Below are 27546 nucleotides of genomic sequence, written 5' to 3' on the forward strand. Positions count from 1 at the left end.
TTTGCCAGTTACAGCAATTTACAGCTGATTGTGAGAAAGGAACTACAACATATCAATTGATGCTGTACACCAGCTGTGGTCTATGTGTAAAAATGAAGAAAATGGAAACATGATGAAATGCTGAAATGTACAGTCAGAAAGAGAGGCAAATTGACAGGTTAAAATCAACTGTAAAAATTAAGTTTTTATTAAAAATTAAGTGACCTTATCATGTAAATTTATATTTAGCACTGTAAGGCTATGTTACTTGGTAATCAAGTTTTGGGGGGACATTGGGTTATGATTTTTGTTTTTCAAATTGCAAACCGATGAAGTTATAACTTCACACAAAATCCCAGTGCTGTGCACGACATTTAGGTATTAATGATGCTTTTCAAACAAAAACTCTTTTGATTCAGAAGAACAGAATTTTTGCCAGCAAAAATAAAGATAAGTATTCAAATCTGATTCAAAGTATCCAAAAATTAGAATAATTTTAAAACAATTTAAGTATTTTTAAGACATACTACAGCGATTGACCATATTTCAACACAATTGGACTTTTGACTCTGCTTTAAAACAAACAAATATGGTATTTTGTTGATGTAACAATGCTGTCGTACAAATATTCTATTATTTATGCAGTCATGCCAATTTGTACATGAAAAGAAATGCAGTATTTAACACAATGGCGCCATTATTACTTCACCTCAGTGTTCCAGAGAAAACTCCTCGTTTTCAGTCAGTTTCAACATACATGTACGTGTAATCTGTTAGTAATTCTGCAGATACAGGCTTCCAATGCTGATGCGAAGAGGTCAACATGGCAAAAGTATTTCAAGACCATCCTTGGATGGTGGTCTGCACAAGGATGCCAAGCTTACACAGGTACTTATGGTTAAAGATGAATGTGTTAAATTCCAAAAGAAAATTACAACCCTTAGAGAAACAACCAAACCAAAAACCCTCACCCAGCACGTGCTATTTTGTAAAGCATGTAACCATCAGCGTTTGTAGTGTACTTTACCAGAAACTGGCCCCATCCCTCATGGCTGTTTGGTAAAGAACACAGTCCTAAGAGTATGGAGTGCTTGGTCTGCACATTCCAATGCTAACAGAGTGCCCAGCAGAATGTCCATTGCAACTGAGATTGTCCACCACTCCCATTTGGAATATTCAGATCCATTTTTTTTCTGAGATGTTAAACCACTGTAAAAGTTACCAAAATCTTTAGGACAGCCTCCTCAATTTTCAAAGCAGTCATTCATCCGAGCTGACATTGGGAAATCTCTCTTTTTTCCCCTTCTCTCCGGGACACTCCTGTATCTCAGAATCCCCTGCTGATTTGTGCTTGAAGCTGCTGGTAGTGCTGAAGCTCCTGCTCTGAGACTGAAGGAACTAATGTTTCCAATGCCAAGAGAAAATCTTGCTCATCCACCACAACGCTGGTTTCATCTGCAGCATCACCTGTGATGATTTATGTCAGGAAATGGAAAAGTGTATAATTTGTGTGGGTTTAATATCTTACATTTCTTATTCTGCTCCCCTTGTTCCCGGGATACTTTCCAACCTTATACAACTCAAATGGAACTATCTGTGGTATGCAATGGTGGAGGTCATGATGTTTACCTCACTTTCTAACCCAGTCCATTGTTTTAGGGGAACTTTCCCACAGTCCTGACCAAGTATTTTTAGAAACAGAATGCCGGTTTTCATTCTTTGGGAGATTCATCAAATTGGGGGTTGCAGGTTGTTGGACCCTGGGAGAAAATCTGCTGATCCTGCTGATTAGCAGAGTTACACAATGAACCTTCAAAGATTTGACCAAAGGGGAAGTTTATATGCAAATCAAACTTTGAGGAAGGGTTGGTCAAACTTGCAAGTGACCAATCATAGTCTTGATGGATATGTCCATCAAGAGACTACAACAGGCATTTAAGGGCCTATTTTGGGGTCAAAATTCAGTCTGCACCACCATCCAGCAGACCACTGGTCAACAGCCCAACACTCAAGTCTACACAGTAGCCATATGGGGTGAGTTGCTGTCCTTAGTAATCTACCTGTGTGTAACTTCATTTTTGATTCATTTTGATTGCTCAGTATTATAGACTGTGTTATTTCTGATGTTGATTGACTTGTATTGTTAGCTTGTTTTTATGATCAATCACAATCATGGCATTCACATGAAGTTATTTTACAGTGTACTTTTTTGTCCATTTATCCTGATTACCCCCTTTTTGGCACACTTGATTCAACAATGTCCTAGTTTGCAATTAAGGATGATGTTTGTACACCTTGTAAGGATAAATTTCTGTTCTATTATATAGCTCGAGTGGCATCTATGTTGAATTGAGTTGAGGCAGATGTAGCCAGTAGTAGGAGAGAAGCTTAGCATATCCAGGTTAGCTCCGGAATTATATTGTATATTCCAAGCAGTTCACACTTGACTTTTGCAACTGTTTTTATATGATTTTGTATGCCAAATTGGAAAGTTAGTAATTGCTGACCAACACAGATTAAGAGCATTTACTTGTGTGCTAAGTCATTTTATGATGTGTTGTGTGAAGACTACCAAGAAAGTGTTGTGTAGTTGGTCGCATTCCTTCAGAAACAGCTGTGTTTTGGTTATAACAAGAACTCAAGGTTATACACTCCAACCACTGTGTATGACCTGTGACTTTTTACTACTAGTGTGTGTGCACAGTATTTGTACCATGCAGGTTGTGTGTAGTAAGTGTATTATCTACTGTACATGTAAGTAATTGTGTTATTTTCCTAATATTACAGGGGTCCGTCCATCCGTCCGCCCATCGGTCTGTGGACCCATATACCATCCAATCAGTCTGTTATTCCTATTTTACTGAGGAGAGCTTCAATAAAGATTTTGTCAGTTGTAGAGTAAACAACAGAGACAGTGTCGTCGTCCGTTAATCGCGGTCGTATCAGTGAGAACCTTGCGCTTGCGGCGCAGAAACCTATCCGGCAGCCCGGCCGGATAATACGACATTTATAATAGCATTTTCAGAACTGTGCAATTGGTACTGCTGAACAAGACAAGACAAACCAACGGGATGTGACTGAGCACTTCGACGAAGCAAAACCACTAATTTTCAGTGAAGAGTTGAAAAGGGTAACTCCAAAACTCGGGACAGGTAGAGAGGGAGTAAAAACTGTTGATACATCATGCTAGCTCGATCATTTTTGAGACAAGCACAGCTGCTCCAAGTCACTACTTACAGAGAAATTCCAAGCTGTGGAATACATGTAGAAGGAAATTCCTCCTGTTTTTCTCTTATAGCATAGTGAGTTCATGCAAAATAATGATGCCAAACCGGGGCCTCAAGAAACACCACTGCTAAATGCTGACCTGATTGAAGTTGGCCAACCTTTCTCTTCACTGCATTCAGCATAGCGTCAGAGCACAGGGCGTAGAAGTCGGCTCCTGTCATAGTAAGAGGGCAATTCTCGGCGACCAACTCCAGAGCAACATCAGGGGACAGAGCAAACCTGAAACAGAAAGATATAAAGGTTTATAGAAAAGAAGAAAAAAAGCTAAAACTAGAGGTTCCGTGGTTGTTGGCAACAGACCATAGGACTTTTCTGCAGGTATAAGGTTTTGAGAAAAAAAAAACATGCCATACATGCATGTACTACAAAATGTAGAGTAAGAACATGCACAAAGTCTACAGGATTTACACCAAACAGTTTACAAAAAGAACAGGATTAGGTCAGCATGATATCACTCTGGGAAAATATGCTTTAGAAACTTTTGCTTTATATTCAAAGTTTTAAGAGGATTTGACTTAAAATAATGTGTAAATGAGGTATTGGGAGAAAACGGTATTTTTCCAATATTCATAAAAATTCAAATGAAGATGCCATTGTGACATTACTTTACATAATGATCGTAAGTTAAAGTTCTACCTACACTGTATCTATGAACTTTATGTGGTTTGGCCGCTATCTAACTTTATGTGGTTTGGCCGCTATCTACTGCGTGTTAATCAAAAACTTCACTGTTGATAATGTCATCACAATGTCACAAAATTTTCCAGACAGCCCACAACCCATCAATTCATCCCACCCAAGCTTTGCAAAATATTTTTGGATATACCTCATCTTGTTCAGAAGGTATGTCAAAAAAAAAAACGTCAATATAAGAAAAATGGAAGATATGATGATGTAACCGAGATGTTTTATTACATTCTAATCTTTGGAAAAAGCAACTTTAACATAATATCAAATGCCAATTCATGACATCTTCATGACATCAGTGTTCTTTGCTATTCTTTGGTATAACAGAGATCTATGCACTAAAAGCAACCAGTGACTTTAAAATGACCTGAACAAAGTCTGTGGGATTACGGATTGTGCCCCCCACAAATCACAACAAAATATAGGCTTTCCTATTTTTTAGAAAAAAATTTTAAAAACACAAAATATGACACTTTTTTGCTTTTCAGTTGAAAAACCAACAACCAGAACATAGAACAGCAAAGGAAACAAAGACAAGAAAAGAGCTGAATACATGCCTTCATCACAGGATATGAGCTTAGTTGGATTTTTGTGTTTTGTTTTTCTTTGCTTTATCATAAGGTCAAGAGTGTATTGACAAAAAGGAAAGGAGAACACATCTGGCTAGAAGGTATTTTGAAAATGTCCAGCAACTTTAAGAATACAGTTGAGCCGCCTGGCCTCTGAGCTATCATCTTCAAGTGATTACCTACTGCCTACTCTATTTAAACAGTGTATGTGAAATTGTCTGTTTGGCAGCTTATAATTGACAGGTGCGCAAGAAAGATATCAGTGCCTAGGACTTGATTTATTTTTATAAATTATAAAGAAATGAAAAAAAAAGGTATTCAGGAGGCCACAATTGAGGGAATATAATCATCAGTTTAACTGCAAACAAATGATACAGGAAAGTATCCATACCAAAAGATAGATGGTACAAACATAAAGAAAGTTCACACAGTGACTGGAAAAACATAAGAACAAATGACACTGAGCAAACTGCTGCCAAATATCCACAAAGGCTGATTTCTGAGGTGATAGGCATTGCTTTGCACAGAAAGACTGGTCAAAATTTTACTAACTTTCTGGTCAGGGCTTGAATAATCTTCACTTGGGAGGTGCGATCTTGACTCACACCCAAATACAACAGCTTGTCAAATCTGAGGGTAAAAAGGAAGTACGCAATCACTATTATAAACAACAGAGGTGCAAATAAACACAACCCACAAACAAATGCACTGGGATCATGTGAACAAATAACCAAACCAAAGGGGAAGGTATGAGGAAAACAGTTATTGCATTTGTCAAATCTGCAAATGAAAACAAACCCTACAAAAACATCATGTTTGTCCATTCTAACAGCATGAAAACACAGTAATCAAATACACTTTGGCATAAACTGCAGTGAATATGTCACGAAAGTGCTATGGTGAGTGGGTGCGCGGAGGTGAGTGGGTGCACGGAGGTGAGTGGGTGCACGTGGGGGGTTGGAAAGAGGCTAAATGTAAACTTAGGTGGGCAGAATGACAAGCTTCAAAAATCCAGTCAGCAATTAGTTCCTTCTGTTACTGGGCACTCTAGCTAAGCAACACTACACTGTAATCCAAACTTTTGACAGACAAGCTATCAGGATTTGTATGAGTCTGGTGCTAAACAAGCTGACTATAGGTAAGTGCATTTTATAGTATCAAATTGCCAACTGCAAGGAGATGGTGGAACACTTCAACAGTACATCATTTACATGTAATTTGTAAGGAGTGGGAGGAGGTCATTAAATTTTCCCCAATGGTTCCCAACGTATTCATTTTGTTATGCTGAGCCTCCACAAGTTTTTCCAGTAATGTCTGATAATCATTTTGACACCCACTCTGTGAAAATCAGACACACCATTAGCGCAAAAGGCTCATTTTTCTGAAACAGGTTGGCCAAAACTTATGAACTTGTCTCATCCATGTGTACGCTGTGTACACATGTACATGTACATGTACCACACCATAATGAACATCTTCACTTGCATGCCAAGTTTCAAAATGAGTGCATGCCGCACCGCTGAGATCTTGGCAGAGAGAACCCAACTCCTTCCCCTGGAGATGTCCCCCTCCCCCTGCCAAACCCCCCCCAAAAAACCCCCAAAACATATTGGCTCTGTAGGGTTAGCCACTGCTTGGAACGATCTCACGAAGCTTCTGTATTTAAACTAGAATGAAACAAATCATATAAGGAAACTGACTACGTGCTATTGAATGATTATAAAGATGAACAAAAAAATTGACTGCAGCGGGATTTGAACCTGCGGCCTCTTGAATACGGTACCAGTGCTCTACCAACTGAGCTACCCAGCCCTATGTTGGTGGCTCTTCCCATTTGTCAATTATCTCTGTTCGGGGGGGCACTAGCCAGAAGCCATTAAACCTGAAACACCGTGTAGCCAGGGATCACACCCCAATAACACGATACAACCTGGGAAGTGGTAAACAGAGATCACTCAAAGAGGATACAGCTTCTTGAAAATAAATCATGAAACAAATCATATAGGGAAACTAGAATGTAAAACTTCAATGTCATTCCTGTAGTATGACGTAACAGTCCACATTGAAAAAAGCCAATTCAGTGAGAGCAATTCAACTCTTCCAACTTCCAAGCTTCCAACTTCCAGCTCCCCCACGGTAATTTTGACTCTGTTTCCCCTTTAAAGACAAGGGGGAAACAAACAAAGCTATGGTTCAACAGGCACATCTCTACACAAACTGGTATACAGTACGTGAATTTTACACAATTTTTTAACGGGGGCACTGAAAGCAAACTAACTGTGGCCTAACTGTGGCCCCTGTACATGGACTTCTGCTGTGGCGGTCACATTTCCCCATGCCCCATGGAGTCTTCAACACTCGGCCTCACCATTAACTGGGCAGAAACGAAGATCCAGTCACTCCCAGATTCTCCCCTACCTCTACCCACTTCCATTCCCATCAGCACTCAGGATGTTGAAGCAGTTAAGGAGTTCATGTACCTGGACTGCAACCTTTCTACTGACTGCTCCACAGAGGCAGAAATTCTACGGTGTCTGCAGCTTACTTGGGAGGGTGTCTTCGATCTGGCACAGCACCAAATTTAAAACCAAGACCAAGCTCCCCCTCCTACGCTCCACTGTTCTCCCAGTCTTAATGTACTGCAGTGAGACCTGGACACTGACAGCTGCCCTCACCAGGAAGGTTGGTGCCTTTTACAGGACCTATCTCTGCACCATCTGGGATTCACTGGCATGACTTCATTACCAACAAGCAAGTTTATAGACAAGCCGGCAACCCCCCCTGAGCACTACTACCCAGAGGAAACTACAGCTTTTTGGCCATGTCGCCTGGTTCCAAGAGGGAGTACCGGCACAGCAGGCCTCCACCACGTGACTGGCGCCATTTCCGAATGCCTCCCCCCCCCCGACTTACGTGGTTGCAGCAGGTCAACCAGGTCCGACCACTGCACCACTTGATGGGCCTGGCTTTAAAGCGACTGGCCTACAGAGAGTTGATTGCCACAGTCACTTAAACTGGCCAAGCAAGCATACATGGAGTTATACCACTGCATGCAGTTCTCTTTCAAAGGCACAGTTCATCATTTGTCATTTGAGGCAACAAAGGTGCTCGAAATGTAAAGAACAGTGGCAAAAAACTGCTGGTAACCTGATGACATTGTAGCTCAGTAAATACTCCATATTTAAAAAAAAATAATTATTTTAGGATTTTGATTTCACATCAAAAGTTGCTAAGTTATGAAATGCGGCCAAATTCAGCTTATGGAACACGTTCACATTCAGCCATATGTAGCCATGCAATGTCAAGCACTGAACTGATGAATTACAAAACTGCCTACACGGGGGCATGCAGTGGAAACACTTGCCCATGCTTCATAAAATAACAAAACAAACTGCTGATGGCGATTTTCCAACAATACATGCTTTCACACATCATAGGAAAGGGCCTTCTTATATTGTTTTCTTCAAAATCACAGCTTGCCAGAAAATATAATTTTACAGGGAGTTTAGTCCCATAACTATTTTTAAACCATGTTCTGTAATGCGATTATGCTTTTCAATAATAATTTCATCAGTTACTTTTTGGATATAGCTGCAAATGACGTACTGTAACTGCAGGGTACCATTTAATATCTCGTCCGTGTACTGTCTGCTCCCCCCCAGCATACATGTAGTTTTATCACTGAAGTTCACTCTCCAACTGCAAACAATGTGCCACTTCCTCTCTGTGTATTCTGTTTGATTACAAACTAAACTACGTCAGCTAAGCATCGCTGGTAGGTAAACTCACCTGCCTGGCCTCAATAGGGCTGGGTCCAGCAAGTCTGGTCGGTTTGTGGCGCCGATCACAAAGACATCGGTGGACTTATGCAGGCCATCCAGCTCAGCTAAAAGCTGTGACACAACTCTGTTATGGTGAGGATGACAACAGGATATGTCTAAAAAAAAGCTGTCAAGAACACGAGAACAGCAGCTGCAAGGATTTCATGCCAACATTCTCCGAACATCTTTTGTAAACACCATGACCCAAGCACACATGTACGGTACATGAATTGCAGGTGCAAATGTTTTGAAGACTCTGAGATACCCACTTAATGGCAAGTTCTGGTACATAATTTGGTTTATTTTCAGTTTCAACCGAGATGAAATAACCAAAACCCAACCCATCACAAAAATCACAAGTGCAAAGCAAAAAGCAACCCAACTCGGCTGAAATATTGGAAAAAACCAACCCACCCTGAAGTTAGTTTTGGGTCAGCTTCGGGTCATCAGGTTTTGCAAATATGAACTGCTTACCTATCCATCACTCCACCTGAGTCCCCACTCCTACCCCTGTTGGGAGCCAAGGAATCTAACTCATCAAAGAAGATGACACAAGGTGAGGCACTCCGAGCTCTCATGAACACTGTGGATACAAATTCAGGGGGAAAAGTCCGCTATAATATTCTGGATACATGTCCCAGTACATACATGAACACGTAATACATGTTTTTTTTTTCCTCTTTAAAAGAGAATATTTGAAGCCACTTCCCCCGCTGTATAAATTGAGAGCACTAGATCACTGGATTGATTTTGACTGGAGGGAAAGCACTGGCCAATTTACCCGCAAGAGTGGGTGGACTAATGGGAATTGCATGTGATAAATCAGCTGCAAGGTGTGTCACATGCATGTACACGTATGTATGAAAATATACATTCCGGCTGCACTGGATATTTATAAGCACATGCAGGCCTTTATATGTACTTATACAGCATACAGGATACCTCTTGCACATATTTTGCTCACTGTACATGTTGATTTACACCTTTGAAATGAGGTATTTTTGTTATTTTAACATGCTGTGCATGTTATTTTTGATAGTGTTTGGAGGCAATCCTTCACCTCTATTAGGCAGTCTCATAGAAAAAATCAGTCTCATCTACTGGGAAAGTCGAGACCATGTTGCGAGGGTAACCGTTTGTTCCCACAAGGTTTTTGGTCCCACAACATACATGTACATGTGCGTAGATGTTTTCCTCTAAGCATCCCTCCCAACTACTTGTATGGACATGTACAAGTATGCATGAATTGCGCACATGTCCATGCAGGCCTATACATTTAGGTTCTGCAGCTGTGTACATGGTGTACATGTAGATGTACAGTCATTTGCAAAAGTTTAAAACCCCCTTGAATTTTATTGGTATTTCTGTCACTGGGCCTGCATTACACTGTCTCACTGAATGATTACTTAACATGATTTTATAGTGGTGCATAACATCATTTTTGCAAAGGTAGGTCTATTTTGTCTGCAAGGCAGCATGGGTAAAAAAAGCCAGTCTAAGCAATCAGATATACATGTGTAAGGGAGGGCACACTGAATATTAGACTGTTAACATGTCAAATCACGGAAAGTAGTCAAAAATGTTCAACCAAGGTACCAAGGTTACACATTGAAAATAAATATACAGGTAAGTTGCCATAATTGATTGGTTTTCCTTCAGGTTAATGCAGTTTCTATGGGTGGTCCTAAACCTTTGCAAATGACTGTATAAATGTGGACATAACTACAACAAATGATACATGTAGCTGAGAACCAGCCTTTGGCAGCTGGTCTTCCAGCAAGTCCAGAAGTTTCATGGACTAGAGTGCTGATAATAAATGTCACCTGCAAATTTGCAATTTCAATAATCACAGTAATTCATCTTTTCATAACGCCCACAATATGAGCTAACTGCTACCTCTCTCCCACGTCTTCAAGATCATGTATCTACATGTAGGTAATGAGATATGTGTAGAGTATAGTACGGTGTACATGTACATGTACCTCAGAAATGCATGTGTTTGGTTCAGAATGTCTGGCTGCATATATAAGTGCTTGCAAAAGAGCCCACGATGACATGTGAATTCAGCTGAGACAAAATTCTGGAAAATAACATCAATGTAAGGTCTTGAAATACCCAGTGCATGTCTACATGTGACAGATTGGATTTAATTACACACTGAATGTGTAAATCACACAAAAGAAAACAAGCATAAATATGACAACTTGCAGATTTTTTTTATTGATATATCAACGGACCAGCTGCATTAAGACCAGTCCAGATATCTAGTAAGACAACACACATTTACATGTCAAATGTGCTTACACATGTACTTGGATTCTCCCAAATGTACGATAATCATAATTACAGGTATAAATGCTTTAAATTACATTTTAAAATTCAAAATCAAAATCAGTTGGGCCAAATCTGCACAAAGCCTGAAAAATGTACATGTTCATGTCCTTTATCATCGGAATTTCATGATATACAAATGTTTTGATTGTTCACTTGAAAAAAATTAGACAGAAAAATAAATTTAGTATAATATATTCATATCAATGCAGTATACATGTTTTGTCCTATACATACACAGAAAAAGATTTTGCATATGTAACAAAATTGATGCTGAATGGGAATATTTAACAGAACCTTGAAAATGCATCAATAACAGCTCCCTAACATCTGCTATAATCAGCATTTTATACTGGCATGCAAGGTCATTTGTATTTTATATTGTACATTTAATTTGTAAGTTCCTGTACATGAATAGTACTTTATTACGAGCATGCACAAAGTACCAGTAGATGTACATGTACATGAATGGCCATGCACCCTGAACAGGCTAACTAAATATTATACATGAAAAATTGAAGTGCGCAGACACCAACCCCCCCCCACAAAAAAAGGAAAAAAAACAGAGCAAATGAGTGCAACCAAAGGGTTCTCACATCTCTGTGGCCCCATGCATGAACCTGATATGCCACATTTTCAAACTTTTTGAGTTACACGCATGAATGTGTACGGTAATATCATATCTTTATTTGCTAAAAATCTCCTCAGCTGGGGTGGCCTATTTTGTTGAAATATAGAGGGCGGTATTATTCTGACCAAACAGAACATTCCAAGAAGCAAAAACTTTAAGTAGATTTTTGTCAGTTTCTTGTCTGTGTGGCGTATCAGGTTCAAGCATGGGGCCACAGATTTCAGAAAGAGATTTTGATCATACTCATAGAGTATGGTGAATGAGCAACGATCACACTTCAGGTTCATCTTAAATCCCCTGCTTTTCCATATCAGACCCAAACAGTTTAAAAGCAACTTCAATGGTTGCCATACAAAACTGTTACAGACTTCCAGTGCATGTATCTGCCACATGCATTACCACACCCATCAAACCTTCTACTTTACATACAGAGATTGTTTGGATCAAAAGTGGGTTTGAGTGACTGCAGTAGCAGGATGGGAGTGGGGGGCACTTTGAAATGCCTATTTAAATACTAGTCTTTGTAATTAATTCCATGATCAAGCTGAGAACTTTAATTTTAGAGAATTCATTTTACCTATAAACGGGGTGAAAACTTTTAAATAAACTCCTTTTTTCTCTTTAATTTCTGACGTCCTCAGTTACCACTGGTCTAAGGCCAAACAACTTGAATGTTTGAGCTTAACGGCTCATGCATAAACCCTAACCTTGAACATTTATAACTTTAAGTGCTACATAAATAAATGGAGAGCAATGAAATGAATCATGCGCATTTCAAATGCAATGGATGTGCTGGTATGCAATTATTATTCTCAAGGTTAGAAGCTTTCCCTTTGCTTCTGGTGAAATGCTGAAACCCACTTTAAGAAGTTCAGTCTTGAAATGTGGTGACCTCTGTGTGGCAAGTTGGTTAGATTAGACTAGACTGGACTGGACTGGACGAGACGGGATGGGACTGGACGGGAATGGATTCCATTCCATTTTTTTCATTCCATCATTCTCAATATAACAAGTGGTTTGGCACTACACTGCACACTGTACAGCAGTTAACAATTGTTGACCGCTGTGGTGTGGGATATAATGTCTTGAACACCTGAGGGACGCATATCACCCCGCGCTATGTGTGCCCCTAGATAAATCAGCCAATTTCCCTCACCTATATGTAAAGTAGCCAAGGCAAAACAGTGTGCTAATCCAACACAAAATAACTTACCTTCTCGAACGTTCTCCTCACTTTGCCCAACATACATATTGATCAGCTCTGGGCCTTTAACACTGAGAGAAACATAAGGAAAATAAAGCACAGCATTACTGATGCACAGCTTATAATCCTCATTGAAATCTGAAGTAGAAATTCTTGCCAAGCAACACATAAAACAGCTAAAGCCCGGTAAAGAGAGGCATCACTTCAATGAAAGGTAATCCTCTTAACTCTAAACTTAGACTAGTAATATCTAAAACCTGTCTAAAAAACAGTTCTACTGTCAGAACAGAAATGTGTTTGGGTAAAAATCTACCCCATTCCTTTCCCCCACCAAGGCAGTACATGTATAAGACAGGTTTTCTGTCATGCAAGGTTGCTTTTTACAAGTAACCCTGTGTGTATACATGTGCTGAGATGTTTGAGATCTTGCTCCAGCAAACATACAGGCCTTATTCACAAGTAAGCAATCCCTGTAGAAATTCTCTCAAAAGTAAATATGAGTGGGAACTTCAGAAGATGATGCAATACGGATTAACTGTGGATTACCATCCTTGTGCTGCAGTGGGAAGCTCCAATTTTTGAATTATTAAAAAGTCATATCACCTTGATTGTCCTCATGAAAAATATTTTTCAAAAAGGGATTACACAGGTACCTGTTATCATAGTACAACAGACAGGTACCTTCCAATTTCTGAGTGTTTAACAAATAATGTTGATTCTGGGAGCACAATCCAAACTGGCCATCTTAAGAATAAAACCCATGGACTATGCATGTGTACCTCAACCATCGAGCCCCCCCCCCAAAAAATACCCCCAATTCCAGTACAAATACACAAAACCTTGATGCTTTGGGTAACTCGGCCAGCCTTAAAATTTGTCCAACCAACCTTAAGAAGTTCAGCGAGCATTCGGTTGCCACAGCTTTAGCCAAGAGTGTCTTCCCAGTGCCGGGTGGCCCATACAGCAAGACCCCCGACCGGCGGAGTCCCGCCGAAAACAGCTCAGGGTGTTGCAAGGGAAGCTGGATGGTGTCAAGGATTTGGGCACGCACCTCTACCAGGCCCCCAATGTCATCCCATGACACACTGGGTATCTGTGCCAAAATAAAGCAAGAGGGGTCATAGCGTACATGTAAATACCGGAAGCGCAATACATGCAGTACATATCTGTCCACGTACAAAACTTACAACATACCACCAAAGTGTCATTTCTCAGACAAGACTTCAAACCAGCGCAGACGATCATGCACTGGAGTGATACAACAAGCTGGCTGTGACTTCTGCACTATAAACTAAACCTGTGCACGGTTAATGAAGGACATTTACATGTACTGTAGGTGCTTCAAATACAGCCAAATGGCAGAATGTAATCGGCCATCTGAACCCATCAAACACTGCATAAGCAGCACTTCATTTCATTTCACCCCCCTTGTCTGATTTACTCCTGGCCCGGATCTGCTTCCGCACTTCAAGTAATTGCACAGATGAGAAAGCACATTTAACCACTGAATACATGTGAATTTTAAGCATTCCAGGTTGGTTTAAACTGAAACACAAATGAGGCTGTCCAGATATCCCACCTGTAAGACCTTCCCAAGTACACTGTATGTGAAATGCACATGCCCGGTCACACAAATTTTGCAAATAAAATGGATATTTGCCAACTAGGCATTTGAACACTGGGTAAGTTTGTTCATACAAGTACAGGGACATGTAGCACCACTCGCATGCAAGGGTCCAAACATCCATAGAGTGTACCATTCATTTCCACTGTCAGTTCATATTATTCCAAAGATGAGTAAGCACATACATGTACATGTGGCTAATAGCATATATTTCACATGAAACTGATGACAACGCTTGTACTGAACTGTACAGAACATTTATAACCGTTGCCTTTTACCGACAGTACTTAACACTTCTTTTTTTCCTCTGGCAGACACCAACACTTAGATACGGTCTCTACATGTTTGTACTCAACGGATAGACACTTGACAACTGTACACACACTGTACAATTGGTGACCATGATGTCATTTGATAAAGTACATGTATTCATGGCGATTTTAGATGATGATGATACATGCAGTGGCCAATCTTAAGCAAAAGCAGACGGTCAAGTGATACTGTGATGCCTTTTTAATCACACCCTTTTTATAAATGAACTTTTATCAAAGCATTCCTTTGTTATTGTTCACCCCGTTAACTGCCATTGGTCTGGACTTCGGAAAGGACTTCGGATAGACTCAACTACAAAACTGCTTAGAAGTAATCATGGCATAGAATGTGTAAGGTGGTCCCTGAAATTCACATTCAACTAGCAGTCTCTTTTCCACTCTAGGGGAAATTTAATCAAGGACCATTTGTGGACTGCTGGTTGATTCTCTCTGGCAACCTGTGCATGAAATACATCCTGGGTACCAGGCAAAACTGACCAGTGGTTGACAAATGGTCATTGCTTGCACTTGCCAGTGGTGTATCCAGCAGGGCAAGGAAGCCAAGTTATCCCCCCGTCCCCCACCCCAAACACCATGCCAATTGTTTTGTGGACAATTGAACGGGGCAAACTTTTGAAATGTTATTACCAGCGCCTTTCTTCGAGGGGGTTTCTTTTATGGATGAGAAACCCCTCCCACTCAACACACATGCTTATGATCAGAAAGTGCCCTTTTATTGAGTGACAAACTTCTACGGTACATGCTGTACTATATCAAACAAAAGTTTTACCTTGGGAGCCCCAATGGCATCAGCATGGGCTGCTTGCAGTTGATTGAGAGCGCCCTCAAAGTCAGCATTATTGATCTGGATCCCAGCAGCACAAAGGTCTTTTTCCTCACCGATTGACAACTTGCTACCGATCGAGCTGCCGAACCAAAGAAGAATATAGTTTTACAAGCACAAACTTATGTTGGTCTCAAAAACTGCAGTTCTCTAAACTTTGTGCTAATCAATAGAACTATGTGTTTCTTGTATTCACATTCATCAACATCAAATCCAGATGATTCAACAGTCTGGGAAAACCAGTTGACTTCATTTTCATAATGGGCATTCTTTTTTTATCAATGAAAATCATTGCCGTTAAACAATAGTACGTACAGGGTTTATGCCAATTAAAACAATACAGATATGGTAACATAATATTTGGAAAGGTAATTTTTTTAAGATTTTGTTTCATTTGTAAGGTTTACGGTAAATAGTATTGGAAAGGTTTCATAAGTAAATGAAATTATATTCATGCACACGTACATGTATGCATTTTTGTCAAAGCAGTACAATGTACAATGTATACCATTTTGACAAATTCAGTTTCAAAATTCCCACAAGTTATCGTCTCAAACACTACCACACATGCATCAAAAGAATAAAGAATCCTTGGAGCGGTAAGGACACTGTCCTTGTTCACACCTGAACAGACCTAAATATGGGCCAGAGTGGCCTGAAGGCACTTCCTCAGACCACACTGTCTGCAACATTAACAAACTGAACTCCCTCCCAAACTTAACCTACACAGTATTGTACTACTGCATGCTGCCTCCACTCTATGCAAAATGAACAAGCAACCAGTCGGTGTGCAATCTACATTTTGTACACAAGCATCAGACAGGGTGAATGTACATGTATTTGATTGAAACACCTGTTGGGTGTTTGTTTCAAGTGGCATGTTATTATGCACAGGTGCATTCCAAAGACTTAGCAGTATAGCAGTTCACTACTTAACATTCTTCAAGATCACCAAGCTCTTGGGATCTACATGTTTATCGGGATGAGCAAACTTCCCAGATGGTGTACAGTGTGCAGGACATTTCTTTTAATATTTCCCAAAGTTAGGCCTTTAAGAACTCAAATTTGCACAGGTTATGATTAAGTCTGGACAGTTCGAAGGTATGGCATGACCTACCATGAACTGATGACCCTTGCAGTGGAGGACCGGACAGTGTGTGAAAGCAGGGCACAGAGGTCACCAAGCACCAACCCCTGCCAAATTGAAGGGAAAAAAAGAAGAAAATCTCAGCTTGTCAAAAACGGATTCGCTTTTCAACTGCTGCTCCAAGTAGCCTCTTTCATAATCCGTCACGTGGTACGGTGAAACACCTGGCCAAAACTCCATCATTGCAAATTTGCAAACAAAAAGATAAATGTGTACATGCAGACAGCATAATATAAGTTCAGTATGCATCCAGCAATTCTTTCACAACCTGACTTCTGCAGTAAATTTGGAAAGCCAGTTTCACTTCCGATACTTACAGCAGTTCTCTTGGCAATGTATGCAATGTCCACATCTGTGGCTAGCTCGACCTTTTCACAGAGTGCTTGCAGTAACTCGGTTCGCTCTTCTTCTTTGGGCACCTTGAAATAAGAAAAAAAAAATTTCTTTTTGCAATGAGTCAATTCGGTATTCCAACAGCCCCTACTGAGAAATGGAGCACACCATAAGCCATTCAAGAACATCTATCTCCTAATCATAGCCTCATATGGATATTGTTATGACAAATAAGGAACCAGGCCACGAACAAGTGTTTGCTTTTCTGTCTGGTATCTGCCATTCCTCATCTTTTATTTTATTCTGTAATAACATTGTTTCTTTTTGTTCTAATTGCGATGTATGGAAATAAACCAAACAAAACAAAACCAAACAAAACCAAGAACTTCTGGACAAGTATGAGGTCAGTCCTGTAAGTGTGGACAAATACTGATGACAATGAACATGTCAATGCTGGAGTGACATCAAATGCTTTGTTTTGAAAGGACCTCGTCCTTTTCAAATATTAAACTAGCTTACAGTTCATGCCTATTCAAATTTTCACTATGTGCATTGCACTTTTGTTGATGCAAGTTGATTGAAGGAAGATCCTTAGGTCGATTCTGTGGTCGCATTCCCACACACTTTTTGTTTTTATCTCTAAGCCAATTGGGGAGACCCCACAACTGTCTTGCTCTCGCACAGAAATTCTGAACGGGGGCTGCTTGCCAGAGCTGAATTCACTAGAGGGAACTTCAAAGTGCAGCTGGTCCAGCTCTGAAATCAGCTAAACATATTACTGCCTGTGTGCTATGGGTGGCGGTATGCATTCATATATGCTCAACTGGGAAGCCTACGGTTATGCATGCTTTCCCATGACACTGCATGCGGGCTGCCTCTGTGACCAAATACGGCAACTCAAGGTGTTCCAGTGTTAAGCCAAATCACCTTGAGGTTATAATCGTCCAAATGCACTAGACAATACACAATGTTTACCACTGTGACATCAGTTATGGACAACTGCCAATCTGGCAATTGCCAGTTTCCTCTAAGCATGCAATGACACTACACTGGTCTAGTACTCTGGAATAACAGGTCACTGCATCAAATGATCCACAAAAGCTTAAACAAACACAATATGAAAACAACTAGCTCACCTTCATTTCCAAGTGGTGCAAGAAGCAAGCATGGAGGTCTGTCAGTACAGATTTGGTAGCAGGTGCTGTTGCTATGACAACCACTGGGTAGTCATGATGAACACTTGACAGTGATTGGATAGCCTCTTTCAAAGAGGCTACAACTCTGGCATCTAGAAACATCAATTAGTTTTGTGTTGTTAGTATTCAGAATGTCTTTAGACAGGCTCACTTTGATTTGAACAAGTCTCAATCTCTCTATTGCTTTGTATGGAAGAATTGTGTACATGGAAATACTGTTTGTATGTGCACCATGGGCACAATCTCTTTTCGGAAGATGTGTAGGCTGTGAGAGGAACCCGTACTGAGAAACGTCTTAACAGTTCGAAGAGTGGGCTCTCTTCATCTTCAGGAGACACGAACAGAAAATGAACAGGGTACATGTACATGTACACTATTGAAATGTTAAGCCTTTCTCAGAACCAGCATCTCTTTGAAAAGAGGCTGTGCCAAAATAATTGGCCTGATAAACATCCTTTTTCATTTAGCAAAATACTGCCGAGATCAAACGCAAACCTTCACTTGCGTTATGCACAGGTTTACTTGTGCTTCAATCATTAACCTGAAAATTGACTTTAAAATATAACAATTCTTTTGTCTATACGTGTTCATTTGAACATGCTATGCAGAGCTCTGCACTTTGCTGATATGCAAGTCGTGTACATGACATGCTTCTAGAATTACCCTATTAATTTTGACTTTGATCCACGCGAGGTCACACATGAATACTGTTTTTAAATATGTTTCATGTATGGTGTGGAAAGATTTAGCTAAACATTCTCTTATGAGTAGACCATGGGGAGATTAACCATTCTAATGACTGAGTTCAATGCATGGGCAGATATGCATGGGCAGATATGCATGGGCAGATATGCATGGGCAGATATGCACAGGCAGATATGCACGGGCAGATATGCACGGGCAGATATGCACGGGCAGATATGCACGGGCAGATATGCACGGGCAGATGTGTATGGGCAGATATGTATCGGCTGATATGTATCTATAGCTGCACAAAAGATCATGACAAATTTCATAGACTCATAATGATTGTTCTCAGTGTTGAAAGATTCAATAATGGAACAGCTGAGATCTTTGAGAGAGATGAATCCATCTACCAATACCCCTTCTGTCTATATTCGCATCTGATAATACATGTATGTCTCGCTTGAAGCAACTCACCAGCAAAGTAGACACAGGTCAGTGGGAGACTGTACATTCTAAGAGAAATTGCTTGCACATGCCCAGCACAGCTCACGCTAGATGAGTGTGAACCTGGACACGTACAGAATGAGTCCCAACCAACAGACCATCTTGTTCCTGCACACAGCATATAGTGGCTCATCGTGTGGGCACACATACTGTACCTGTCATGCGAATATGTAGCGTAAAGTCTAGAACTGACGAACACCCCTGAGGACAAGCAAACAGCAATACACAGACGGAGAAACGCAGGTGTGCCACTGACAAAACCCTTACCTTCACCTGTGCCATCTCTGTCTCGAGCCAAAACGTGTATGTTCCTCATGACCAGAATACAGGGGGCACACATTCCACCTGGATGACAAAGATATGACCACTTTACCAAAATAAGGGTCTTCAAGTAGTATTTGATTAAAGCTGTTCAGCTGTTTACATGCACCTGTTGCTCTCTAAATGTCTCTCAGGGACTGAAAAGTAATAATAGAGGTGATTCACAGTACAGTGCGCCATCAAGAGGCTGCCATTGAGGTCATTTCTTCAAGTTTACCCTGGTCACTAAAAGCACGGCCGCCTCACTGGGACTTGCTCTTTAGCGTGTACCAGTTGAAAACATGAGAAATTTTTGGATAGATTGGGAATTCCCTGCAAAAGAAAGAGGAAAGGATTACTTCAAACTGTGACTCGAAATACACTTGAGAGTCTTCTTCCCTGGCACACAAACAATAGGACTATTTCCCACAAAGCACTAAGAATGGACGTTTCCTGGCAACCTCTCGGTGGTGCAATGTATTGTAAATTGCACGTATTTTGGAAAGCACTTAGGCTTAAATACAATTTCTGTCAATGTTACCATATGCACGCAATATGTACCCTGCTGGGGCAAACTGTTTGTACCTTCTAACACAATGCCCAAATTGCTAGACAGGAAAAACCTTGCATGCTTTAGGAATAAATCTGACATCTTTCTTTAAGGTCAACATTTGCATAGTTAAACTCTATAAAGGGCTGTCGTGGAGGTATCTTGTCATTTAAAAAAGTTGCTTCGTGTATTTTCACTCAAAGACGCTAAATGTACTGCATCTGGGGTAGGTTTACCAAGTATACCTCCATCCACAAGAGGTTTAAACATGTTTCCACTGATACCACTGCGCCAAAATGACTGTCAAGAATGAACTCATGATGGAACGGACACAAATCAAACCCACTACATACCCTTAAACATCAGGTTCTTGATTTTTGCCTCCGTAGATGCTGTCGTGTCCGCGCAGAGGTCATGACAGTTGGCCACCACACAGTGCAGGTTGAGCCTACGGCACACTGATCTCACCACAGTGACCTTCCCACAACCCGCTGGACCCACAAGTAGGAGGGACGGGGTCAACCTGGTGCACTGCGACCTGATAATGATGGATAAGATAGGAAAGTTGAGAAAATAATTCAAGAAAGTCAATGCAGTCAATCAAACAATTCACAGCTACTGTTTTATGAAATTACTTAGAAATGAAAAGGTTACCACCCAAATGGACAGAAATAACCATTATTCACAAGTTGATGCATGGTCCGTCATGAATATTATGCATGAACAGATGTATACATGCATTCTACTGGCTGTGGTAGCAGTTAACACAGCTCTCGATGGAGTGATTTCTCATGGCTGCCATTCAGCACAGAAGGTAACTGGGACATTCTGTGACAAGGAGGAAGCTGTTGGAGTCTGAGTTCCTCCCCGCCTTATCAAATGGATTATTATTAAAAGGGTTAAGTAACACTGGATTCCTTAAACCATTTTCGAGGGGGGGGGTTCATGGTTCTTTTACATCTGTGGATGTGTAAGGACACATTATTTCCACTGAACATTTCTGCGGGCAAAAAGAAGCATCTGGTAAAGTTACAATAGCAAACGTGAGCATTAAATGAAGATGTACCTTCCTTGACAAAGAAAAATCCTTTTAAGCTACCGTCCTTGTCCATCCATTGTTGGTGATTTGAATATGTTCCTAAAAAGTCTGTATTGCCTTGATCACACCATTTGAATAATGCTTGCTTGAGTTTCCCATAGCCAGTAAATCGTGTGATGAAGCAATTTAACAGGTGTGCAACAGGGGCTGTGTCAACATGTCCAGGTAATCTGTATTGACGAGGGCAGCTGCCAGACTGAATCGCAGGCCTAATCTCCCATTTGTCATCCCATTCATTATCTGGTAGTTAAGTACCAATATTGAGATGGACTGTGCGAAACCGCTGTACCCCAAACATCAGGTGTGGACCTCATCATGTTCGCTATAGCAACGTCACACAGTACTGGCATCAAAAAAGTCTGCAGATGTATTTTACTTTCTTTTGGATGTTAGATTTTCTGCCCAAAAGTGGTAATGTCAGCAGGGGGGTTAGCTTACTTTGGAATCAAGTACGGCACGATGACGTCCTCTATCTGGTCTACATACTTCCAGATCCCAGCAGGACTCGGTAATCCCCATATCGGCTCTAGCTTGCTGTTGATATAGGCATCCATGGTAGCTGGGATGTAGCTTGAAACTGGAGCTCCCTGGTCAAAATGAACATTTTCTTTTGTGAAGTAAAGTTGAAAAAATTTTGTGCACGTTTTTATGGGAATGTCTCCCTAATGACCCATAAGCGGTAAATGTTAAATTTCCAAATAGGTCACTTGGGAGACATTTTGTGGTAAATTTTTCAATATTAGGAGACATCGGTCATTGGGGAGACATTTCAATGTCTCCCTAATGTTCCAACTACCAAAAGGAGGAAAATTTTTATGGTCCACATTTTGCCAGACGATAGATTAGGGTCTAAACGGAAAACATGCAAAGTTTGGTTAAGATTGGATTAGGGTATATTGAATTATGGGACGGTAAAGTTTGAAAAAACTTTGTACACGTTCCTATGGGAATGTCTCCCAAGTGACCCATTTTTGGTAATTTTTATTATTATTATTATTATTATTCCACACTTATATAGCGCCCTAATCCAAAAAGGCTCTAAGGCGCTTAACAATATAAAACAATAAAAATAACACCTGTATTAATATGTTAAGAATACAATTACAATTAAAATAATACATAAAAATACAAAGTCACATGCAAAACTGTGGTGCCAAAAACAACACTTCCCGGTGCCATCAGAAGACCACACCCAAAATGTGTTTCGCCAGCACCGCTGGCGTCGCCCCCGCACCCACAGGTGCTAAAAGTAACAATCAGAGGCGCCAGAGCAACACCTAACGCCAGCAAGGGTGTTAGCATGGTCGTCGGATATATACCGTACATGTATAACACATTTCTGCTTTGGTCCCCATCCCAAATATCCACCCTTGATCAAATGTGGTGCAAACCAACCCCCAATACAGGCGATTCACAAGAGTGTGCCTCCAAGAGTTTGCAACTCGCTGACCAATCACAATGCCCGAAATCTGTCGACCCAATGCACGTTTGATAAGGGTCAACTGATTTCACGCTTTGTGATTGGCCAACAGGTTGCAGAATCTTGGCGGCGCACCATTAAGAATCGCCCATACTGTAAACTGGAATTTCAACTGATGACAGTTATCCATAGAAGGAGTAGGCTCATCCAATGAACACTGCAGGCAGTGTGCCAAGGGCTTATGAAAAGACAGGGGGCCAACCAAAAATTTACCGGCCTACAAAAACAGGGTGCACCAAATTACAGACACACACACACATACATGTACATATACATGTACTTGTTTCTCATGATGTGTCATTCCTTTGTTCTGCGGTTAAGGTAACTAGGAGAAAATTCTCCTTTTTCTCGAACTATAAATACTCCTTTGAACTGGACTTTGGATGACGATTGCCTGAACTGTTGCTTTCAAGAACTCCAACTCCAATATACCTCTACATGTATATACCTCAATATACCACACTGCGTGGACATGAGCGAGGCCATATGTCTCCTAACCCTACATTACATGGACTTCTTATGTGGAGGTCCACACTACGCGTGCCACGCTTGCACCCCTGCACATACATGTATAGCAGACACGTGAAAATATTTTACAACTTTGGCATCCTTTTCCGAATATTCAGTTTTGGATAACTGTAAACTTGGTACAGTTTCAGTAGCATCAAAATGAAATACCAATATCCAGCGCTATAACCGGCTCTGTGAAAATGATGATGGTTCTTGTACGTGGATCAGTGTAGCGCCTATAAAGTACTGGTGCCTTGCACCTACCGGTATACAAGTACAACTGTGGTACGTTGCGTCTACAGTACGTCCTTGATACGACCCAGATCATATGTTATATGTATATGAGTTTAAACTGTATTTGTGTAGCAGAAAAAGGATGATGGTGTGATGGTCATCCACTCCGAGCGGAACAAAAGAGGGTGTGTGGTTTTTTGGTACTCCCTGCACAGGCGTGCCATGAAGTGTGCAAGTAGATGCGCGTTTGACGCAAAGCACGCTGAGTACGCGTAATTACATGTAATTTAGTCCGGCATGTATGGTCTTTGAGTATACGCAGAAAGCGTATCAACTCACTTCAACTCACGGCGGATACTGCTCGACAACATGCGCAAGAAGTATGCCATGACATGAAAAGGACACACTCGATGGTCCACTGTAACATGAATCAACATTGAAATACTTCTAGCAAGTTTCTTACCTGAAATACTGTGGTGTGCAATGTGTCAACCATGTACGAAACCTTCCCCTCTAACTGTGGTTGAATCTTGATCACTTTAAAGAAGATCAATGGAGAGCGCGTATGCACGCCTTCACCTATATCATGGGTGTATTCTGGAAACTCCTTGGTGCTCAGAGTCAAAACGTCACCCAGTGAAACAATCCTACATTCAGAGAGCCCACAAAAAACAGACAGAACCCCACATAAAGCACAAATATTCTACCGACAACCATGAAAGGTTCGTCAACCATTTATGTAAATTGTACCTTTCATCAACGATGTTTACTTGGACCAGTTTTAGTTTTGCACACTTTTGTCACCATTTTCAACACCTCTGGTTATGTTTTTGAATGCCAATTCTGCTACCCAACGTTTTACACATATTCAAATTTTGAAAAATTTCTTCATCTACTAACTCCTTTTGCACCTCTTCCCTTAAACCCATTCTCTCTTTCAATTGCGCTGAAATGTAGACGAAGTCTAACTTTAAAAATTACATGTAGTTTAGAACAAGCTGTGGTCCAGACACCTGTTGGAAAAGCCATACATGCATGTACATGTATGTTAGGTTACCTTGTCTCAGTAAAGTACTTCTTGATGGCCAGATCAAATTTGCTGGTCATTGGGTAGTCTGGAGATTTGACCAAGCCAAGATGGAGCTCCTTGGCAAGTGGCGGCTGACAGCTCGCCGACAGGCTCCTAGAGCTGGCTAGGATGCCCTCACACTGCTCCAGCTCAGCCTTGGCAAGCTACAATAAATGGCACAGACAGAAACAAAAGACACATGTACATGTAGGAGTAGAAGCAGGTTGATTTTTCAACAGGGCAAAATGTGCACTGATGCTTTTCAAATAAGCTGGTAACTAAAAAATCTGTTCTGCATTGCTGTATTTAAACTTGAATTTGAAAACTCTGAGCAGAAAAACCTCAGTAAAACTATTATCTCCCCTTGAAAAAGTACATCTTGAGATAACTATTATTAATAAACTAAACAACAAATACGCACTAGGTCAGCCAGCGCTAGAACAGACAATAGTGATTTTTTTAAAGTAAATATTCTCCAATAAATTCGCAAAAACACATGTACATGCATAAAAAATAAAACTGTCAACAAATAAAATATTAAAATGTCACATCAGGGGCAAAACAATCATTCGGTGCTATATAATGTAAAACAGCTACATTGTAGAACAATCCTCATTTTTATGATCCTCTACATTTTGTTTCAATAAAGTTTTTAACTTCTTACAAGGTGTGTGTTGGTCCAACATTACCTTTTCAGCCTAGAGAAGTTTCCTTTTACACACTGATGCTGGAAAATGTGAAATTCTGGCCAAATTTTTTGGGGCAATTTGAGACATGTTTATATAGCAGCAGGGCCCTAGAAGTATGTATCAGGAACGCATCCATGTATCATGCATAGCAGAAGGTGGAGATTGTTCAACTTACCCATACAGATATCACTGCTTCTGGCTGTATGAGTCTTGATGGCTGATGCTGGAGATTAAACCACAGTCGAGGAGAGAGATACAATGTGCCATCTTCGGGAATCAACTCTTCTTCATTTGGCCTTTTCCTGTTGTATGATGTATCACCATCATCTTCTTCATTTGACTTGCCGGCACCAGCCCCCAAAAATTTCTGATCAATGACGAATACCTGAGCTAAGTGAGCAGATTCTTTGATGGTTGTTGTAGTTTCGGCATCTGCTGTGATGAGGGTTCCAGGGGATTTTGCATCATCTTCACGGACATTTTCTTGTAGGTCTGAACCTGATGGTTCGGGCAACTTCCTCTCACTTTCTCCGAAATTTTCTGCCGGGGGGAGGGACACCACGACCCAACTGCCACTCAAGGCACAAAGTTCAAGCAGAGTGGCTTTAGTGACGCCAACTCTCAATTCTGTCTCACAAAGGTTATCACTGCATGTCAAATGATTGACGGTTGCAGTCAAATGTGCAGAGACTTTGGGAATGATCACAGGCCTCAGATGAAAGGCCTTTGGTGCGTCTCTCATGAAGGCGAATTCAGATATGATGAGTGGCTCTGGAAATAGGTCTACAGCAGGATCATTTTTTGATAGCCTATCAATACTGTCCTCTTCTCCGTTAACTGGTCCTGCATCTGAATACGTGGTGTCTTCAACTTGCGTAATTACGATGGAAGTATTGACAGAGATGATTCCCTGCATTACAGGTTCACACTCTAGGGCAATCAGGTTCTGGTAGTTCGAGCGGCTTTGCGTTTCATCCTTACTGAATTTGTGAATTACTGGTGCCAAAAACTGATCACCAGAGCGAACTAGAACCTTCTGCTGGCATGTCGAGACAAGCAGCTCTGTACTGAAGAGACGATTTCTAGCCCATTCATAACACCTGCTTGATCTTGCTCCAAACACAACTTTTGATAGAGGAAACACTTTGACTAATCTAATGAAGATATCTTCCGAATCAGCTATTCCATAATGCTCATGAAACCGCTGAGTTGCATATAATGTCAGAGTTCCAGGGCTTTCAGATACCTGACACAATGATATTGACCTCCGCACGAGGTCATCACTGAGAATATGTAAACACACGAAAAGCTCAACATCAAACCCACATTCCAAGGGCTCTCCTTGTCGAATTAAGGACACGATGACGTAACTGTCGAACTTTTCCCCAAGCAACAGGCGGGATGCACTCTTGCTTATGCCCAAATGGAGCGGATTATGATTAACGGCGAAGTTAAATCGAGAAAACTTCGCCGGAATTTTATCACGCCTACCTCCGACGTCCGCCATTCCGCTATCGATTTTACCATTTACCCGCAGCTGTTGCAGGAAGTCTGGTTTCATTTCAACCGAATACACGGTAACACGCATAAGACTCTAGGATTCAGACATATTTTTTTTTACTAGACTGGTACCAACGTACAAGCAGCCACAATTTTGTTTCAAAAGCTTAAGTTGAATTCGGCACAAGACATCTTCCCGATGTGGCTGCAGCACTGCAGCACTGCAGCACTGACCTCTATGCAGTTGCCACATTGACACCTTGTGCGTGCGTCTCAATGGCGTAGGGGATATAGGGGTATCCCCACACACTTTTTTTGTATTTGCCTGCAACTGAGGACCCCCTGGATTGCTCCTCTTTTGTGTGCAGTGAAACTTTTTTAGAGGACCACTCATATGTTTTGTCAATCGGGGACCCTGAATCGGGAACCTTATTGTCCTCTATTGTTCAGGGTCCCCACTGAATGCAATAAACTCCTGCACACTTGTACATCAAGTGCATCATCCCAGTACCCATGAGCACAAATTCGCCCCCGGGGAAATCCCGACGGTTGCTTCATGCTTCGCGTCGTGCATGGTGTAGTAGGCCTACACGTAAAGATATCGAATCAACATATTGTGAATGTTATATTTACACATCAGCTAAACAGGCAAAGTCTTGATCATATTGATCAAGTCATCTTGTGGCTCCGTTACCATTGAACAGAATGCATGTACCTGGCAAATGACAAACGATTCGATACACGTAACGTTTTAACGCCGAAGATGATGCACTGGACGCTCCCGTCTTTCGATGTGACGCAGTCGTCGGTTGATCATATAGCAAGTCTAACAACTCGACGCAAAGCGCCTTTCCATATCCTCTACGGTAAACATTTCTTAATTAGACTGCTGGGACTAGGAACTTTGTAAGGCGCCTTCCCATATGCACGTCGATCAGCACGTTGCGTAGGCCTATCCG

The 27546-nt window shown here is 41.0% G+C and overlaps 1 protein-coding gene across 1 annotated transcript; it reads right to left on the reverse strand.

Annotated features, from left to right (window-relative positions):
• Positions 1-164: 164 nt before the first annotated feature.
• Positions 165-26625, reverse strand: pex6 (peroxisomal biogenesis factor 6). The gene is made up of 17 exons (XM_022239004.2): positions 25263-26625; positions 24387-24562; positions 23793-23976; positions 21544-21692; positions 20360-20544; positions 19424-19501; positions 17906-18057; positions 16754-16855; positions 16407-16483; positions 15236-15371; positions 13398-13603; positions 12520-12581; positions 8819-8927; positions 8313-8429; positions 5076-5153; positions 3347-3486; positions 165-1446 (listed from the first exon to the last, which is right to left on the reverse strand). The coding sequence occupies exons 1-17, from the start codon at positions 26592-26594 to the stop codon at positions 1307-1309; spliced, it is 3423 nt and encodes a 1140-aa protein (XP_022094696.2). The 5' UTR covers positions 26595-26625; the 3' UTR covers positions 165-1306.
• Between the last annotated feature and the right edge of the window lie 921 nt (positions 26626-27546).

Source organism: Acanthaster planci, linkage group LG01 (assembly GCF_054643075.1).
Source record: "Acanthaster planci isolate LZ-2023a linkage group LG01, COTS_SCS, whole genome shotgun sequence".
Classification (NCBI taxonomy): domain Eukaryota; kingdom Metazoa; phylum Echinodermata; class Asteroidea; order Valvatida; family Acanthasteridae; genus Acanthaster; species Acanthaster planci.